General features: G+C 52.5%; 1 protein-coding gene across 1 annotated transcript in view; it reads right to left on the bottom strand.

Moving 5' to 3' along the window:
* The window catches only part of ADAMTS7 (ADAM metallopeptidase with thrombospondin type 1 motif 7), a 45839-nt gene extending 26281 nt beyond the window's left edge, over positions 1-19558 (bottom strand). The window contains exons 1-12 of the mRNA XM_035335955.1: positions 19505-19558; positions 18991-19395; positions 15704-15875; positions 12137-12333; positions 10687-10770; positions 9725-9849; positions 8459-8608; positions 7248-7391; positions 3546-3690; positions 3291-3383; positions 2432-2577; positions 270-439 (exon numbers count right to left, since the gene is read on the bottom strand). Of these exons, the coding sequence (XP_035191846.1) occupies positions 270-439; positions 2432-2577; positions 3291-3383; positions 3546-3690; positions 7248-7391; positions 8459-8608; positions 9725-9849; positions 10687-10770; positions 12137-12333; positions 15704-15875; positions 18991-19395; positions 19505-19558 (1885 nt within the window). The remainder of the gene's footprint in view (positions 1-269; positions 440-2431; positions 2578-3290; positions 3384-3545; positions 3691-7247; positions 7392-8458; positions 8609-9724; positions 9850-10686; positions 10771-12136; positions 12334-15703; positions 15876-18990; positions 19396-19504) is intronic.
* Between the last annotated feature and the right edge of the window lie 411 nt (positions 19559-19969).

Genomic DNA, 19969 nt, shown 5'->3' with positions numbered 1-19969 from the left:
TCATTCGCCTGCTTTCTGCAGCAGCGTTGCCCTGGGCTCACATGGACAGGTGCCACCTCCTCTCCATGTAACCATCTCCGACAACATAAATTAATCCTGCAAACCCAGCCATAATTTAAAATACGGCATAAATACGCTGCAAGACTGGTGGAAAAGGAAGGCAAATCTTTTACAGGCAGCTCCAGCAAGATTAAGCCATTGCAAGATTCTATCGAAGGCTCTCTGCTAGGGCTTCGGGAGAAGCCTGGCAGCAGGCTGTGCGCACTCACTGTTGTTGGGCACTGGCGTCCATTTGTAGAGCTTCCCCTTGTAGAGCATGGGGTTGAACTGGCTGCACTGGACCTGGCGGAAGGACGGCTTGTCGGGGGGACACGGCCTGATGTTGCAGATCCGGAACCGCTTCCGTTCTCCCAGGCAGTACCTGCCCCCGTACTTCGGCCTGTTTGCAGGAGGGAAAAGCAGAAATAAACACACAATCCTTCCCTAGTGCTGCAAATACAGCCAATTTTATAGGCCTGGTTTATGAAGCTACAAAAACAGTAAAGACAGGCGTAACCGGTAGTGTTCATGTCCAAATCCCTCCTTCCTCCTGCTGCCGGGCACTGGGACACCCTGCGGACCAAGCGCTGCACCCGCTCTGCTTGCCACAACTCCGACTGGTTGTGACTTTGCCAGTGATCCAAGCAGGGATGCCGGGGCCGGATGGCCAGCAGGACGGAGCTCCCGACCAAGTGGCGAGTGGCCACGGCTCCAGGCCCCCTGACAAAGCGCCCCTGGCCCACCCCGTTTGCTTTCCATGCTGGCTGACCCCAGAAGTGTTTCTGCACTGCCACGCAGCCCAGCAAGAACCACACGGCTGACAGACGGGTCCAGCGTGAACCAGAAAGGAGAAATCTCAAAATACACCTTTTGAGGGGAAACACATTTCTTCAGGCTTTAGATTTTTCATGCTGATGATTCTTAAATGGCAGAAACAGCCAGAAGCACACGAGGCTATAAATTCTCACTTACTTTCAAGGATACTTCAGAAAGTACTTCAAAAACATATCATTCTTTCCAACATTTTCAAAGTGAGAGGGGCTTTAAGGGGCTTTTCTTAGATGCCAACAGACTCTCAAAATGCTGCCACCAGTTTTTGATGCTTGCCTTTTCACAAGGTTGGTTTGGTGACCGTGATTTCAGTGGCCCACAGCCCCACGACCTTATGAAAATTACTTTTTCCCCAGTCAGTTAAGACTGGGCACGCTTTGCTGAAGGGAGTAAAATTAATTATTATTTCACGGTTGTTTACATACCCTTCCCTAAGGAAATGCCTGCGGCAGGAAGGACTACCCAGTGCACACATTTGTTCACTTCATCCAGAAGGCAAAGCTGAAGATTTACCTACAGTGGCCAAAGCAAACAACTGCCCAGGGAAATGCTGCTGCTCTCACAGTGTTTGCTCTCCTACATGCCTGCAGCTGTGTTTAAAACACTCCATAAACTACAATTGCACTTCTGTCACAGAACTCATGTCAAACACAAACCTGGCTCTTGACCTAGGACTGAGACTACACAGTGATTCTTTAAACAGTTCGATAGCATGTGCTAAAAACAAAGCACCCAAGGAAGAAGTTAGGCAGAAAGCACATCTGGGCTCATTAGAGAGATTCTTCGTTTTCAAATCTCCTTAAGCCATTGAAAACTGACTGCCGCTGGAAAATTGCTCACAAAGGCCTTTTCTCTCCCTGTTCCAGGGCACTCTGACACCTGGGCGAGCCAGAGGCCTTTGTGCAAATTCAATACAATAGGGGCTGGGCAGGAGGGAGACATCTGGGGAGCCGCTGGGTCAGCGCGGCGGTCACGGCACGGACAATGCTGCTCCTGGGTCGGCCCTTGGGCTGGAGCCGGCTGCTGCCCTGCCAGCCAGGGAGCAGGGAGCGTCCCCAGCTGCAGCTCACGCAGCACGCTCAGAAATCGTTCATGGGGAAAAAAGGGTTGATAAGCAGCAGTGGGAGTTTTCCAAATGATGGTGAATCACGATGAGAGAATGCCTGGTTTTCTTTTCTGCCATTAAGAGACACCGGATATGTTTTACATCTACAGGCATCGAGCCTTTGCTCTTTGTTGGAACCACATTCCAGCACGCTCTGCGTGCACAGCACAGGAGCCGCTGCGTGTGAGAGCAGACAGAGGCAGCTCTGCCCCTCCAGAGGCTTCTGCCGCCCAGACGGCTGGATAGCCCTGTGAAATGAATCGCCCACAGTGTTTCAGAAGCACTTTGTTCAGGAAGATAACCACATCCTGGCACCACTCCTCTGCTGTGCAGTGCAGACATGGGTAGGACCAGGCCGGGCAGGTGACAGTCCCAGCTTTACGCGGCCGTCAGAAGTCTTGGGCTCCTCTCCTGCCTGGAGGAGCTGAGTGACCCCGGAAGCCCGCGCTCACTTACGTGGGGCTGCTGCACTGCCTCTCGGCACTCTGCACGCCTGCGCCGCAGCTCCGTGAGCAGGCAGCCCACGAGCTCCAGGGTCCCCAGCTACCGTCGATGGCGTCGGGACGGTAACCCACCGGCACGCACTCGCCGTTGAAGCACCACTGCAAAGGGACAGTGCAGAAGAAGAGAACCCAGGTAAATGACATGCCGTTGGACCTTGAGTTAGAGAGCCCTGCCCTGGGGGAGCACTGAAGCCCAGCACTCATATCGCCCTGTGCAAACCCATGCTTCACTCACTCCAGGGTGCCTGGATGTCAGCCACGACCTGCCAGAGCCAAGTTCCCCTCTGTGCTATGGGAGATTCAGGGATGTCAGGCAGTTTGAAGATCCCAGTGAGGCAACAGACCCCCAGCACTGCCCCTTAACGTGCTGAGCAGAGGCACGTGCAGGTATTTTTATAACTTCCCAGCATTATGCTGCCTTGGTCAAGAAGCCCCTGCAGTGGCCAGGGCTGATGGGAGAGCAGGGCCTCTGGGTACCCACCACGTGCCTGCAGGTTGCCAGCCCCTCCACTGGGCAATGCCAGCGTTGGCCATGTCCCTGAGCAGCACCTGCACCAGCAGTGCCTGTGAGAGCAGAGCAAGGTTTGTTTTCCACACAAACTGCACGTTTCACCTTTTTAAGGACTCCTCTGCTTCACCAAAGTCAATCTCTCCCTGGCAGTATTTTTGCTAGAGTGAGGGCAGTGAGGTGAGCCCCTCCCCACGCACCGCAGTCTGCAAAACTCCAGGTTTGACACCTTTCTGGCAAAGAGCCTCCCCTGCACACCAAACAAGGAGTCTCTCCATCTCTGGACGGGAATGCTCCCAGTTACCTTGTTCTCCCCACACGCTGTGCCATCAACGGCAGCGTCCAGCTTGGAATGGCACGTGGTCCCCACTGTGCACCACAGCGTGTTGCAGACGCTCTGCAGAAAGCACATTTGCACAGGACGTGGTTACTGCACAGACCGACTCACTGGTACAGATTTAACTCCCAGGGAGAGGGTCGCCCCGTGCAAAGCCCCCGCCACCAAAACCCCCTTGGAGCTGCACGAGTTCAGGCGATATTGGTAGAGACCAGAGCTTACGTCCATGTCGTCACAGAAGGTGGAGTAGGGACCGTACTGCAGGCGGCACTGATGGCCCACGTCGTAGAGGACGCCCGGGGGCACCAGGGGGAAGTCCAGCACCTCGCGGGCAGGGGGGTCGTCCAGGCACAGCCCCCAGCCCCGGCTGAAAGAGAGACATCAGGGCAGCGTCACGGCCTGCCCGCTGCAGGCGGGCCCTGGGCACTGCTCCGGCAGCTGCTGGCAGAGGAACCAAACATCTCGTTAGTGTCTCTTCCTAACCTCCTGACGTTCACTTTCTAGCTGATGCGACCGTGACTCCCAATAAGACCCGGGCCTGCTCCAGGACGTGGATCTGTACGTGCACCTTCTGAGCTGGGCACTCTGGTGCCTGCACCCATGACACCAAGCATTATTAGGAAGCCAAGGTGCAAAGGCAGCACCTCTCTGCAGCTCTTGGGAAGGTGCCTTGCACACTTCCCCTCCCTGATTTCCCATCCCTTCACCTGCAAGACCAATGTCCCAGTTGCACTGAACGCTGTTTGTGGATCCAGCAGCACTAGAAAATACACCAGGCTTGGGCCAGGCACTGTGCTTGCCTCAAAACCCAGCCAGCCTCCCTCCCCGCTCTCGCTTGCCCACCCAGTCCTGAGACACCCACTGACCCCCCAACATGTCCTGGTGCTCCCCGTTGGAAAGCTTTGCCTGGGAATAATCCCCTGCTTCTTAAATTTGCAACCAGCTCATTCGCAAAGCCCTCGGCCAGAAGCCTGGACCTCAGTTTCACCACTCAAGGTGAAGGGTTTCGCTGAGCAAACATCGCACTGCTGAGAAGCAGATGTTGTCCTCGCGTTCATACACCAGGCTGGCTCCCAAAACGTCCCTACGGATGCTCTGGCTCTAGTGTCAATGCCCTGGCAATAAAAATAAAGTGGATTGTCAGCAGCAAAACTCACTCACCCTCATATCTGCCGCTACAAACAGTGCTCAGCCTGTGCTGGACAGCATGTTTTTAGAAAAGAGATATTAAAACGGAGCCCGAAGCGCTGCCAAGGCGGCTTGTGGCCCCCTGCCAGGGTGCCTGGGAGCCTGAGTGGCTGTTCCTGGCCGGCCTGCTCTGCTGCGAGTGGTTTTGCTATGATACTTCCCAAACACACAAGGAATTGTCACTAGTTTAGCTTACAGTGTTGATTTAAACAAACTTGTTTCCAGCAACGCAAAGTCTCCAGCGTGGGTTTCTGAGCAGATTAGATTACTTCAGCTTGTTGTGATTGGAAACAGCTCTAAATTAACGTGCAACAGGATTCCTTTCTAACCCAAGCTGGCAACACGGCCCAGCTCGGGAGCAGCGGGGAGCGGGGCTGGCAGGAGGTCGGGAGCCACGGCGAGCACCCGCTTTGTGGGGTGCTGGCAGGGCGATCGCCGGCACAGCAGGCACCCGCCGCCCCTCTCCCCTCCGGCACCTGCAGGGTCCCCGCCAGGCACCTGTGAGCCCCTCACTGGGCTGGGAACAGCCCAACGTTGCCCCAGCTTACAGGAGAGCTCTGCAGCCCCAGCATGGGGAATGGTTTGGATTCGTTGTTGACTTCCCAGAGGTATGAGCAAAATCTATTTCTTCATTAAATGTTTTACAGTTATCCTACGGTGCCTTCAACTGGCCTCCAGCTTTTGCCAAAAAACTTTACTGAGCCAGCAAAAATTGGCCTGAGTTTTAATCTGGCTTTGAAGGGATATACAGAACCCACAGTCTGCAGTAAAAACTCACAGGGGTCTGCACTGCATCTGCCTCTTTCAGTTCGTTCATTAATGAGCTAGATGATGGGATGGATGGTATGGTGATTAAATCCCCACATGCAAGTAGGCTGGGAGGATCTGCAAATACATTCGCAAGCGGGATTAAAATTCCAAAAGCTCTTGGAGAACTCAAAGGAAGGCCCAAGAAGACAGGACTGAATTCAATAAAAACAAAGGCAAGGCTTTAAACTTGGGAGGAATCAGCTGCACAAACAGAGGAGCCGGAATGGCTGCAAAGGAGCACTGCTGCAGGAAGGGCTGGGTGCTCGCAGCTAGCAGGGGCAGCAGCGGGTGCTGCAGCCGAGCCAGGCACGGGGATGGTGTGGGTCAGCCAGGAGGAGCCCACAGGAGGAGGCACTGCAAGAGGAGGTTGAAAAACTGGTTGTCTGGTCCAGGGAAGGCTGAAGGGAGCCGTGACAGTCAGCTGCTATCAGACAAAGGGAGCCTTCTCCATGCCACTGAACGCTCACAGAGGGTCGCAGAGCCCCCTGCCCAACTCGCAGCAGCAGCAGGGCCGTGCTGCCATCGAAGGCACGAACCATTTTCCAGTGTTAGCTGTTCAGCAGTGCTCACCCTCTTTTGTAAAACCATCACCATCATCTGAGAGGGCTTTTTTTCCTAACGCGAGGTCTGTTCCAAACACATCTAGCAACCCCAGGTCAGCAGGGTCCCATTTTTTGGCTCACTCCTGCCCATTCTCCTGCCAACACTGTATTAAAACGAGCTCGTGTCTGCGCTCGCAGCAGGCCTCTCCTTCGCCTCGGGGATGTCACAGACGCGGAGAGACGCCTGCTGAACTCTGCTCCACTCTTGAAGGAAGAGCTGCCCCTTCTGAGAGGGGAGCAAAGAGACCAGAACACCACTGGGCAAGCAGACAGATGGTCTGCTTCTTCCCTGCTGCAGCTAGCGGCAACCCAAGGTTATTGCCAGCAGGAAATGCTTCATCTAAAAGCGAAGGTTAAAGACAAAGGGCCAAGAACTCTGTAGAAGCAAGAAAGCCCCATTCCACCAAAAGCCAAAAATCAACAATAATTCACCCTACCTCGGGCCACTGGCTGGATTTAGAAATGGGAGCTCAGCACCAGGCAGCCTTCCTACCTCGCAGCTCGCAGCCCCTCATGAGCACAGCAGCCACAGCCAGAGCGGTTCTGCTGCTGCTTCTGGCAGATGCTCTCACTGTTTTCTAACCTTCCTGTGACAAGGCAGAAAAACGTCCCTCCAGTGCAAGACACTGGCTGACAAATGTGAAACTTGGGCCATGTTCCTAAGAATTTAATAAAAACAGGCTGCAAAATCAGCCACAGGGCACTAAAAATAAGCAAATGCAGGAAAGAATCTGGCCTGGTCTCATCTCCTCATGTGGTGCCTGCTGCCTACAGGCAAACATCACACCTTCACCCCAGGCAAAGCCTTGCTGCTGGGACAAGCAGAAAGCAAGATCAGGCTCTCTGGGTGCACCGAGTGCTACAAACCCCAAGTGCTACGGGAAACTGCTCCTTCTGCTCGGCGGCTTGGATGTGCTGACGTGCTTCCAGATGGCCACCCCTCTGCTAGGCTGGTGCAAGCGACCCGTCGCTGACACTGGGGCACAGAGGAGCAGAGCCAGAATTTTGCTGCTGGGGCAACCATGCTTTGGGAATCCTGACTGCTAAGTCAACGAAGAAAAGTGCTCTAGCTTTATTTGTTCAAGCAACAATCACTGTGCCGCTGCACAAATGCTCTGTTGCCTTTGCATTCAAATACTCACCCTTCCCAGCAAGGACCAAGGCAACCGAGCGAGCTAGAAACACCCCCGAGTGCCCTGGGGTTGACTTCTGAGACCAGAAAGTCTTTCGCAGACCCCAAAGCCCAACCCAGCCCCAACCTGTGGCAGCCAGCTCGGCCCCAAGGACAGACGCAAACGGAAGAGAAGAGGAAGCAAGGACTTACTCGAGGAATCGTGTGATGTACTCCCGGCTGCAGCGGGACCAGGTGAGTGGGGACGTGTCATACAGGAGCTGTGGAGACATGATGAAAGGTCTTTTCCCAACTGGCTCACAGTCATTGCTGCTTCCATCATGCTGAATCCCAAAACTGTGTAAGAGCACAGTCCCACAAAGGAGAGGTGAGCCGCATGCCCGCTACAACCACGCAGCTTCTCTGCTTTCCGAGACGCTACACCGGACATTAAAAACATTCACAGCTTCGTGGGCACTTGCTAATGAACGGGGAGCAGAGCGCTTGGCTATCTGGGAAACGGGACCAGAGACACTCCCACAAGCTTTGTCCCATGTGGGAGGGGACAGGCTCCAGTGGGGTTGTTTTACCTTGCAATTAAGGGGATGCCAAGAGCATGCCCTGGATGAGCTGCCGTGGCCAGCAGGGGCACACAGGAGGCTGCTTGGTAAGCTGCGGAAACTTGGCCTGTGCCCAGTCCCCGTGTCCTGCGACACTGCGAGCAAGGGGAACAGCCCCAGGAGCTTGTGTCGCCTCGCACTGGAGTAAACCAGGGATATTTTTGCTGTTTTGAAGTGACAAAGCCAATGGACTGTGCTTCATGCAGAGAGCATGCAAAGCAAGCATTTAGCTGAATGGATCCATACTAAATCCAAAATTTAATGTAATGCATAACTATTACATGGAACTCTTCCCAGTGTACGTATTTTACACAAGACTTTTACTTTAGCTTTCTTACTGACAACTCAGCCAAGAGGAGAGTAATGAGAATATTAAACCAAATCAGTTTAATTGAACTTACTGCTTACAGGACTGTACTAAGGTATCTGTTATGGACTATGATGTCCAAATGACCTTCCCAAGTTTAACTGAAATCAGGACAAGCCCAATTCTGTCACTGATGCTACACACATGGACTCTATTTTAAAACTTCGTAATGAGCAACTCTCTTCTCCACAACCTTTAGCATCAGCAACACAGGATAACATACACGTGCAATTCGTCTGTGTTTTCTTGGACATGGTTTTCACTGAACCTGGGGCAACCAAAAACTTAACTCTGGAATGAAGTTCCCAGGGTAAATTCCCCTGGATTCAGGGAATTGCTTGGCAACATCCTTCCAACTTCTACTTGTCCCTTGTCAAGTCCTGACTAAACCATGCAGAGGACAGAGGTCAGAAAGGAGAAGAAGGAAACAGGGGTACCTGTGTCCTAGCTCATGGGCCACGGTGAAGGCCAGGGGCAGACCCGTGTCCTCATTGATGTTGCAGCTCCTGTGGGGCTGGCACATCCCCGCCACGTGGGACAGACCCAGGGTCTCGCAGGGTCTGTTCATCGCTGCGCAGATGTCCTTCCTTGGGTGATTGGAAACAACAACACACACAGCAAAGAGGGGTTGAAGACGGCAGGAACCAAAGGACGACATGAGACCGAGCGCGGGCAGGGCACTACGTGCGCAGAGCTGGCCCAAGGCAGCCGCCTCGGAGCAAGCCCCCACTGCCTCCCCAGCCCGGTCTAAGGGGATGTGTGTGAGCCCAGCAGATGCTGGCCAAACAGAAGCAGGAATGGAGACATCCAAACGTCTTTCTGCAGCAGAAAGATTTATGACCTTTCCTTTCCCCTTTACTCTCTCGGTATCCCCAGCTTATTAGAAAGACTGATTAATGTGAACTGCAAGCCAGGCTGGCTACATTTATTCCATTGTATAAATAAAGCTGATGCTGGGAATAATTAAGCAATTGCTACATTTCTTGGGTAAGTACATCCCAGGGGTGCTGTGGTCCAGGGCAGGGGACCTCCAGCCACCCAGGATGAACAGCTCCATCGAAGTGCACGGCCTTAAGTGCCTTATTTCTGCTACAAAGGAAATCTCCTAAAGAAGATAATTCTGTTGTGGGTTGTGAATCACTGCACAAACAACCACGATACTGCCAACATCCAAGCTGCTGCAGCCTGAAACCATCAAACTACATTTTGACTGCAAGGTACATAAACTTGGCCAGAGGCACGAATTCCACCCAGCTTCATGGGAGGTTAGGGGCCTGCTCTGAGGCTCCTTTGCAAATCCCTGCATTCATCTGCAAGGGAAAAAGGAAAGCTAATCCCTGTGTACATCTGCTGCAAGGATCCACCCACTCTGGTGCTTGCCAGTAGGGCTTTGGTGAAAACCTGGATTGGAAACCCCAGCTTCTAGTCAACTGGGAGCTGTCTCCAGGTTTAAACCTGAGGTTTGAGACCAGTTCCTGCCATCAGGGTCAGGTCACCTTCAGGTTTCTCGTTTTATGTTGTACTGTATGTGCAGGCATCCAGACAGGGCTCAGGTACAGAGAGTGAGATTTTACACAGGGCATCTCAGCTGCCACTGAGACGTGCCCCTGGCTGCCTGTGTCCCACCTGCCTGCAGCCGCTGGAGGAATTTCCAGCTGGCAGAGGAGCACCTGAAGCATAAAATTAGCCCACAGGCACAATACCTTGTGAGCAGGACTGCAACATCGTGATGTAAGGGATGGGAATCTCCTTTCACGTTGATGCTCTTCTGCCACTTGCAAAAGCTTTTCAAGGTGTTGTCTGCATGGTGGGAGATTTTCAGATCCTCCTGTCAAAACAATTAAAAGTCTGCTGTCATACTGCTGACAGACCTGTTTGCTTTTCAGGGTGCAGTGGTAAAGGGTCCGATCTCTGACACAGAGTGAGACCAGGAGTAACTGCCATATAGAAGGAATAGCTTAATATTTTATAAGATATAGGTTGGGTGGGAATACAGCCCTTTTCTACTTTCTTTTCCTCTGTGATTCAACTGAAACATTAAGTCATCCAGTACTGGGGGTTAAGTAACACTGCAGGAAAATATTCCATCCTGGCTGATGTGCTTTAGAGAAGGATGCAGCTGGGCAACCAGCCCGAGCAGCGTCAGGCTCCCTGAGAGCAGCCGCTGCAGCTGGGCAGCACAAACAACCGCCGACTCGCAGCCTCCCCCAGCGCTACCGGCGGGACGCTCCTCAGGGACGCGGTGAGCTCCAGCCCCTCTGCTGCCGCCCGGCTGCCCGGCCCCAGAGCTGCCTGGGGGCCACCGCTGCACCAGGTTTGGAGGGATGCTGCTATGGGCAAACAGCACCAGTGGCACCAGGCAATGTCCCACTGATTACAGGATGGGAGGGAAGATACTGTCGCAGAAGAGTAAGTGGCTAAGTTAGAAATTATTATAAGAATTAGACTCCATGGCTCCTCTTACAGTGCAATCCTCCTAACTTTACCACAGCTGCAGCCCTTGCAGTTGACAAGGAAATACGGCATGGGAATCTGCATGTATCTTACACAAATTCCTCCAGGCAAACAGCCCAAGATTGACCTTACAGGCTTTCAAGGCCAGCTCTCTATGCATCCCAGTCTGGCTGCCAGGATGGAAGTGTGAGTCACTTTGTTTTCTTTTTACCTCTTCGGTCTCCAGCAGGATGAGTCGCACTATGGCGATGTTGATAGGGTTCCCGATGCTGGCATGGTGGAACAGCCCTGCCACCTGGAAAACACAAAGGCCAAACATATAAAGCTCAAAAGAAAGACCTTGCCCTGGGCCAGTTCTCGTGGTAAATACATCTGCAAGGCAACATGAGCTCAAAGGGAAGCTACTGAATGTTGTTGACAACATCCCGCGTAATTCCCCAAAATAAAAGACATGACCAGATGCAGACCTGGACTAAAGCAGTCACAGTGTGACGACATCCATTGGAAACTGCTGTAGTCTGTGTAGCACATTGAAACTCAACCAGAAATGCCTGGGGAACCACTTCTCCTTTCACTCCCTAACAGACATGTTTAACATCTCGAATCCCTCTGCTGTTGAAGTGCTTTCACCAACCAGGAGAACCCCAGGGATGCTACCTTGAGGTCCTCTACCCAGTCCCACCCTCTTTTCTGGCCAACAACCAAGGCCTCGTCTGAAATGCAAATGGCTTTACCACAGCAGCACAAGAGTAAACAGACTATATCAACTCACGCTGAATTATCTGCTTGTTTTAGGGCGTTAGCGAAACCTCCTGGATTTTCAAGACCACCAAGGTCTCTTCACGTTTTGACTCTGGACATGGCCCTGGGCAGCCTGCTCAAGGTGGCCTGGCGTGGGCAGGGGGTTGGACGAGGTGACCTCCGGAGGTCCCTTCCCACCTCAGCCAGGCTGATTCTGTGACTCCAGACAAAACTAACAGTGGCACCCCGGCTGTGCAGGATTAGCTCGTTAACACACCAGACCATCTAGTTATGAGTGGATGTCTCCAGAGAAGCTTGAGTTTAAGCAGCAGCATGAGCTGTTGAGGAATTCCAATGAAATTATCACAGTTAGCTTTCAAAGCCTGACTACAGGTTTTACATTTAATGCTCCCGTGGCTTGGTGTCAGCAAAACAGCTCAGCTACAGTCTGGTTCTGGGCTCAGCTCCTTCCCTTGGCTGTCCTCAGCGGCACTTTACCAGGAAAGCCACTCAGCTCTCCTGCTAACCAGGCCCGTGTTCCCACCCACCACCAGCGGGCTGGCACCGGCTCAGCAGCATGTGGGGTTGAGGTGAGAAACACGACGGCAGCTGCCCTGCAGCACTCCCTTCACGGGTGCTTCTCATTGGCACTGCCAGTGCTGAGTTCAAGGGAGCCCGAGCCAAAGCTCCCATGTCCCGGGGGGTCTTTCCTCCTGCGAGGAGGTTTCCTTATGCTCCAGAGGCAGATGGAGCACCAAGCAGTGCAGAAAAGCCAACGTGCGGGTGGGACCGGACTGTTTGTTGAGAGATTTGCTGAGGTCCCACTGGGGATGAGCCCTGGCAAGCCCCATGGCCCTTATGTCTCATAGCTGCATCTCCAGGGAGCTGGCAGCTCTGCGGTTCAGAAAACCAGGACTCACCATGTTCATCACAGTCAGCACGTACTTCTCTATGTTCTCACTGCCGTGGTATTCTATCATCTTGGTGTCTGCCACCACCAGCGTTTCCACCCACTTCTCCTTGCTGATGGAGCGCTGCTTTATTCTTCTCTTCCTGTGTTGTTTCTGTTCCCATCTCTCCCTGCGCTTCTCAGACCTCTCCAGATTTTCCTGAGATTCTGAGGAATTAAAGTGGGAAAAGAAACATTTTTTTTAAATTATTTTTTTAAATGCCAGCAGCATTGGTAAAATATCATTGAGCCCCCTTTGTTTGAAATAAAGGAGAGAACTTTCTGGTGTTGACAAGGAAGCCCCACGCTCAGAACCCATAACCTACTCGCAATTTTGGAGCATACTGCTGTGCTGTATGCTCCAAAAAATCACTGGGAGTTGAAGACTGACCCCACTGTGTTGCACAGCAGCATTAGCATGACAGGAGAAAAAAAAAAAAAAAAAAAAAAAGAGAAAAAAAAAAAAGGCATTTGAAGTAAATTCTTTGAAACAGAGTTTGAATATTTTGTGACTAACTTGCAGCCTCCAGAGCAGAGCAGCACTTATGGTTTGTATTGACACATGAATACAGGCAACCATTGAGAGATGCTTGAGCACGCACTGCTGAGAAACACCAGTGGCTCAGCATTTGTGAGTGTAATCCCACATTTCTATTTTGCTGGGAAAGAGTTTCCCGAAAGGATAAGCTCCGTGTCCTTGAAGTCGGACTGATGTCCTGAGCCAAATCCCAAAGATCAACCCTGTCCTGGGCAAGACTGAAACACCCGCGGGGTGCACAGAGCTTTCCTTGGCCACATGGAGACAGAACCTTGGGTTCCTGCGCTGCTTGTCCCCAGAGAAACAACAGGGACATTCATTCACTGGGCTGAAAAGACACACGACGCCAGAGGAGAGCTTTGCTGCTCCTAACGCACACCAGCAACTGGGAATTCTCATGCCGAGACTTTTCCTGTGACGCTGCTCCAAGATCAAGGTCAGGGTCAGCCCCAAGCTGGGTAAAGGCTTTACAAACCACATCGCACACAGTGGGAATTGCTTTTATGACCAGTTTCTAAGGGCTCTGCCTCACTTTGTTAACAATGGACTTTCACATTTTATGGACTATACTGTACTTTAGCTGTGAAAGAGTGTTTTATCCCCCAGACTGAAAAATCCCAAGCATCTGGATAATTTGATGAATTGCTAATACCACTGTGACAGTTTAATCACAACAGCTTCCTTGGAGCTTGTTTTCATTGTGTCCTCTGCTGCTGAGCTTCCATGCGGGACGTGGAGGTACTTCAGCAAGCTCGTTGCCGGCGGCTCCCTGGCTACCAAGGAGGGTTCCAGAGGCATTTCCCCGGGAGATCCCGTTCACACGCCTGCCCAGCTGTACGCAGAGGCTCACGGTATGCTGCACAGGGGACTGACAGAAGCTGAATACCAGGTCAGTCTAACACCATGTGGCAGCGTGGTGTTTTGCAAAGAAAGCCAGCAATACATCAGTACAAAACAGAAGACCTGAAGTCATACAAATCCTGCAGACTTTCAGTTTCCTTTCCAGGGCACATCCATCACCTCCACTTTGCTGGTCTGTGTTCCAGAAGAGATCCAGGTGTGCTGCATATTACAACCAGTGAAATCCATTTACAGATGGATTTTAGAGGCTTCAGAGTCCAGAAGGAGCCATTCTAACTATTATCCCCACATTCATTTAGATTAACAGAAGGATGCCTAAAGATAACCTGATTAAAGAAAAAAACAAGGTTTCTGAAAGCAGAGAGCTCTAGGAAATAAGCAAATCACGACGCGTTGTCTGGAAGACGCAGCTTCAAAGATCCAGACTAGCAAGGCCTCCAGGCTTTGCAACAGCTTTGCACCGAGAGCTGCAGAGGCCCCTTGGCCAGAGCTGGCAGCTCTCTGCTGGGGAGGCCAGGCTCCTGGGCAGGCACCGCTGAGGTGCAGGGATGCTGCTCAGTTTCCCAGGCGAGCGACTGGACTCACGTTTAAAACCTGCTCCGGACTGCTGGCTAGAAACGTACCCTTGCTGCCTCTCCTGCCTCCAGGATTTCCACCTAAGGCAAACACCTCCCCACTACACGATTTTGCTGCAGGCAGACATCCAACTTTCATCCATCTCAGCTGAGTTAAAACAGCTCCGAAATCACAAGGGGAACGCAGACCCCAGTGCAGCTGCACCAGCCCCCGGGGACGTGGGGTTGTGCTCCAGCGGTTAGGCTGCCCGAAGCACCGATTGTTCCTTCTCCCTGGGAACAGCAGCAATCAATTTATGACTAGCCCTGGGACTCCATCGTGGAAAAGACTTCTAACGCCCTTCTCCAAGTGTTGTACACTCTCACTCCCAGCACCAGAGCCCCAGCCTGCGCTCCTGTGCTTGTGCCATGGAGCCTCTGAGCTCTGCTCCAGGAAAAGTCAAAGCCCTGCCAGAAGCACGGGCTGCAGTTCCTCCTGGACCTGCTCTCAGGTGACAGCGCTGCCCATCTGAGCCACCACCAGCAGCCTTTTCCAGAACAGTTGTTTAGCGGGGGCCAGCCACACATAAACGTCCAGTGGGAGCAGGTGGCCCACTGAGGAAAAAATGCTGGGTTTGGACCCCACCAAAAAGCAGGAGGGGGAGCTGCCTTTGCGGAAATCAGCAGTTTGTTCCTAGACACTACTGCACGCAAGGTGCTATGGACAAGAGGTTAATCTGCATCGCAGTGACACTACAGAGCAGAAGGATCAGGGGGACAACCTGGATCGCTGGACTAAATGGGAATTCTGGAATTCAGCTCATGGGAGCCAAGTTTTACTCTGAAAGGTCAAAACCTGATGCTTGCATGTAAACGAAAACAAACCCTGTCTCCACATCACAGGACGCTTGCAGCAGGGCCGGAAGAAAAAGATGAGAGCGAGAGGCCTGAGGTTCAGCATGCGCTGGAGTCATGTATGTGAGAAACATAAGCAAATACAGGAAAATTGGCAGGAGAAAAAAACCCTGCAATAATTCCTGTGACCTGTGGGCTGCAGTCATGAATGCCACAAAACCTCTGCCTGCTGCTAAGCAAGAAAATTTTCCTGACTCGCGTTTTGAAGCGGTGGTCAGCCTTCCCACAAGAAAAACGCTCGTGGAAATTGCTGTGTGCCTACGCTTTTGGAAACTTGGCCATCCTGCAGCGAGGAGCCCCCTACTCGGACAGACACCAACTGAGCAGCCCAGTGCTGCCCCCGCCCTCAGAAACCACCACAAACGCAGGACCCAGCCCCTCGCAGCACAGGGGTCAGTTGTGCCTCAGTGCTCTGAGACACAAAGGGGTTTCCTTTCCGGCCAGATCAGTGTCCTTTACAGGTAACAGCTGGCTACTGGGAGCTTATCACAGGAGCTTAGCGCTGGGTTTTAAGATAAGCGCGTCTGCTGAGGCACCTTAGGGGACGAGGGGTTGGCACTGCTTCCTTTATCTTGTCACCGTGCACTTCAAACTGCAGAACTCAAATCGTGAATCCCAGGACCCGGCTGCCACTGGCCTATGGTGAGAGGCAAGAGAAAGGAGACAATACCTTGCACGCCGCAGGCTGCCCACGCCGCTGGCTGCCTCTTGCCTTGCTCTCCCCGGTGCTCAGGAGCGTGGCGTTTGTATATCCTGTGGGGCTGTGCCACTCTGCCCTCGGGAAAGCTGGCGGCCACTGGTTCGATGAAATAGTCCTCGTTCATGAGCCGAAACACGCCTTTCTAGTGGGGAGAGACAGAGACGTCACTGTGAAGCCACCTGCATCGAGCACAGACTCACACCAAAGAACCTGGGAACGGGAGAGGTTTGCAGAATATTCCAGGAAGAAACAGGTCTTCTCTGAAAATACTGCTTTGTGCATATTGTGAGCTCTAAAATCCCAGACAAAAGAGAACAAGCAGTGGGAACTGATCATTGTGAAAACAAAAAGCTAAAGAGATCCCGGCCACAAAGTGCAGGGGGTGGTGAGCTGCATGGTGGCTGCGCTGAGGAGTTCAGGGGCTGCAGGGCTGCTGAGGCAGAGGAATGCCTTCTCCAGAGAACCAGAAGCAGAGCACACCGGGAATGTGTGTATGCTGTGCTTCCTCCTCTGTGCTCACACCACCTCTCCCTGACCTTCCTGGAGAAGCTTTGCGAAGCCCAGGGGCACAAAGGCTTTAAGGACAGTGCAGCACCAGTGCTTTGCAACTGTTGCACCAGTGGAGATGTTTTCATAACTAAATCCTCAGGAGATGAAGCCAGTGGCTTCTGGCCTCTTGCACTAAGTCCCATCGCTGTGAACCCTCAGGTTGCAGACTTCCTGCGGACAGGCACCAGCAAACCTCTGGGGAAGAGGAGGAGGAACCCGCAGGAGCTCTTGGTCACAGCAGGAACTCAAACCATGGAAAGTCAGCCTCAGGACGAAGAGCATCACATCCCCATGCAATAAGGAAAGGATGTGTCACTGGGATCCCTCCTACAGCGGGAAGCGACCCCCTAAAACTTTCTTTGGTTAATTACAATCCCCTGACCCTGGTCCAACTGCACTATGTTGTTATGGACTCACCCAGGACCCCAGAGCCCCAGACTGCTTCTCCAAACAACCTTATCTGCAAGCACTTGCATTTGCTGCATGAGAAGCTCTGAATGGGCAGCTTCACACCCTGACACCAGGAGTTCCTGGGCAGGGGTCTGCTGCTGGAGCAGCCCCGTGTAAACCTGCCAGGGACGCCCTGCAAGGGCTGCGCTTTGCCCCGGAGAGGCTCTGCAGAAGCACTGAGCGGGTCGCTGTCCACAGGAAGGTCTGGTTTGCTCTGTTTAAAACACGCCTGTTAACCTTATTGCACCTCATTTGTCACAGTCCATCGGAGCACACAGCGCTGACACCCCTGCCTCCTGCCTCCCTGATGCTCAGGACAGGCTATAATGAGAGCAGCAAACAGCCCGGGGGAAGATGAAAATGCTCTGGCAAAGCTGGGCATGAGGGAGCAGAATCCAGCTCAGCACTACATTTCATTTTGGAATCCTTGACAGGAGGAGTTTTAAGTCTTGAAGCAGCATTCTCAGAAAGGTGAAGCTTTTCAGAGAAACAGATCTCAAAGGTGGGGACGGGTGTTAAAGAAGGTACGATTACCGTGTGCTACACACGTAACAAATGCTGGACCAGCTGCTGCACCAGTGATGGGAAGGGAGGAACTTGGCCCTTCGAGGCGCTAAGGCGATTTATTTCAACACTTGAGGCTGCCACGAGCAGGAATTCTGGGACAGCCCATCTGGGCTCCACGGCTAAGAGCTGCAGAGTGCTTCCAGTAAAGCAAGGCTGGGCTTGAAATCCCACGCATCCCCACCACGTGCCAACGCAGTCTGCTTCTGCAGCCTGTGGCACGGCGCGTCCCCGCAGCAGCAATGTGTCCCTGGTTTACAGCCTGGAATACCCAGCACGATGCAAGCGGCACTTGCATCAAAGCGGCACTGCTGCATCGAAGCAGTAGCTCAGGGACACGCTTTACTTTCCTAAATAATTCTGTGAGACACACAGCTTATTGTTAGCGTGGTTTTCCGTGGCTTGGTGTCTGTCTGACAAAAAGCCAAACGTTTCCAGAGCCATCGTATGCTACGAGCACAGGTATGTGTTGCACATGCCAATACACTCAAGGCAGCTTTACGACATCTATTCCTGTGCACATCACAGCCACCAGGATTTCTCTCATCCAAACATTCACAGAAAAGTGAATTGAAAGGTCGTGGGTTCCTCCCAGACACATCAGTCTATTTTGTATCAGAATGAAAGGCCTGGCTGTTTCCTGCAGCATTTATCCCCCTGAAGACGGGAGTCACTCCAGTCCCAGCTGCTTAGGCAGAAAAACCGCCCAAAGTTGCAGAGGAAGTCAGTGTGAAGACAGCCACGGAGCTCAGACTGTGCTTCCCAACGCCGGGCTGAGCTGCTTGCCCCTTCTTGAGCTCTGCTCCCTCTCTTGGCAGGCTTCCTCCAGACCCCATGCCCTCGTTGGCAGAACCCCAGCTGCCAAATTGAGGGTGAGAGTGCAGACGGAACAACCAGACCCAACTGCTCAGGGAGCTGTGAAGTGCGGGGTGCTGATCACCCTCAGATCCTGTTAATTTTGGTGGGAAAGAACAACCTTGACACCTTCCAGGATGCGCCCAGCATGTTGCACGGCCTTGCTGTGCTGTCCTGCAAGAGCCAACGCTTCTGGACCACCAACACACTGACCATTCCTCCCACAGCTGCTCCACTGGCACCAACGCTTCTGCAAATCGATATGAGATTTGAAAGCCGGTGGGGACCCGATACCTGCGCCAGCCGGGTGCACGCTAATGCAGACACGGCGTGAATGTGCCTTGCTGAGTGCCTCCACCCCACTCCTCTCAGTGACAGTGGCCTTCAGCAAAATTTCTCCTCTTAACACACCACAACTGCCTTTGAAAATATTGACAATTGACTAAGACTGCTGACATCCCCAAAACGCAAAGGAGTTTCACTACACACGAACCTATCCTGCTGTGAACAACCAGGCTCCAGGCTCTGAACAACCTCGTCTTCAGATGTGTTTGTCGTAATCCTACATTTATATACTGGAAGACAGATGCGATATGAGAATTGCTGTCTTTGGGAATTTGGACACAAACACAAGTAAACACAGTCCCAAGAGTTCCCAAACCGCTGGAATCCATGGGAAATTTACAGTCAGCTCATCCGCAGCAGCATCAGACCTACACAATGAGATCTTGACTCTGCTGCTATCAGGAGGACTTTTGCCATTACTTTTAAAATAAAAAAAAAAAGGATTTCACACAGCTTCTGCTATCTCCTTGTGGGTGAAGAACCTCAGTACTTACCAGGCCATCACACGTGCTGAGCGCGGCCAGGCCTCCCTTCAGGGTCTGGCTGTGAACCTCCCCAATCATGTGGCAGGAGTTGTAAGTGTGAGACTGGATCTTGGCGTCAGCGATTCCCCCGTATCGCCTCTCACTGACGAAGCCAGGCGCGAGGAGATTGTTGTTGAGGCTCAGGTTGAATTTCAGGGGTTGTCCTTTGTAATGCATTTCATAGAAGGTGAGAAACTTGCTCTTGGAGGAAAGAGACCTTCTGTGAAGTACTCGGTGGGACAAATCATAGGACAGGAAGGATCCACTCTCGTCAACCTTGATCGGATGAACGATGTCGCTGCTTGATGACCACAGAGCAGGGTCTGCAAAGAAAGGGTTTTCGTTGTTTAGCTTTAGGGTTAACCATCTTTCTTCCTACCCCTGAACTGGATGCTTAACTGCCAAGGCAGCTCAGTGGGGTCAGGCACCCGAATATCTGTTGGATCTGTAAGCTGTGTCCACTGCTGCTGCCAGTTCCCAGTGCCTGGAAGCTAAGGGCACTGTCCACACATTCACTCTCTTCTCTGCCCTCCGGCATTGCATCTCCACCTCTTCCCACAGACTGCTGCTCGCAGCTGGTCCTACCAAAAACAAATCCTGTTTTTTGTAGTGTTAGTTGTGGGGTCGGCTCCCAGCAAGACTGGACCCTGACTAACAGAGGGGGATCTGTGTGCTGGGGCAGGTATGGGAGCAGGGAGGAAGGCAGGGCAGGGAGCAGGGAAAGGCAGGAATGGCTGTGGGGTTTGGGCAGGGAGGGCTGGGGGTCTGTGAGGCAGGGGGGAATACAGCTCTGGGGCTCTGCTCCGAGCAGAGACCACCACAGCACAGCTGGGGCCAGTCCTGGTTTCAATGCACACAGTTCTGCTACAGGGAAAAAGAAAAAAGAGAGAGAGAGAGAGAAGAAAGAAAGAACAAGAATAGGAAAAAGAATATGAAAAAAAAAAAAAAA

Source organism: Oxyura jamaicensis, chromosome 10 (genome assembly GCF_011077185.1).
Source record: "Oxyura jamaicensis isolate SHBP4307 breed ruddy duck chromosome 10, BPBGC_Ojam_1.0, whole genome shotgun sequence".
In the NCBI taxonomy this organism is placed as follows: Eukaryota; Metazoa; Chordata; class Aves; order Anseriformes; family Anatidae; genus Oxyura; species Oxyura jamaicensis.
Note: the sequence above shows the minus strand (reverse complement) of the source record. Positions and strands in the feature narration are given on the sequence as shown.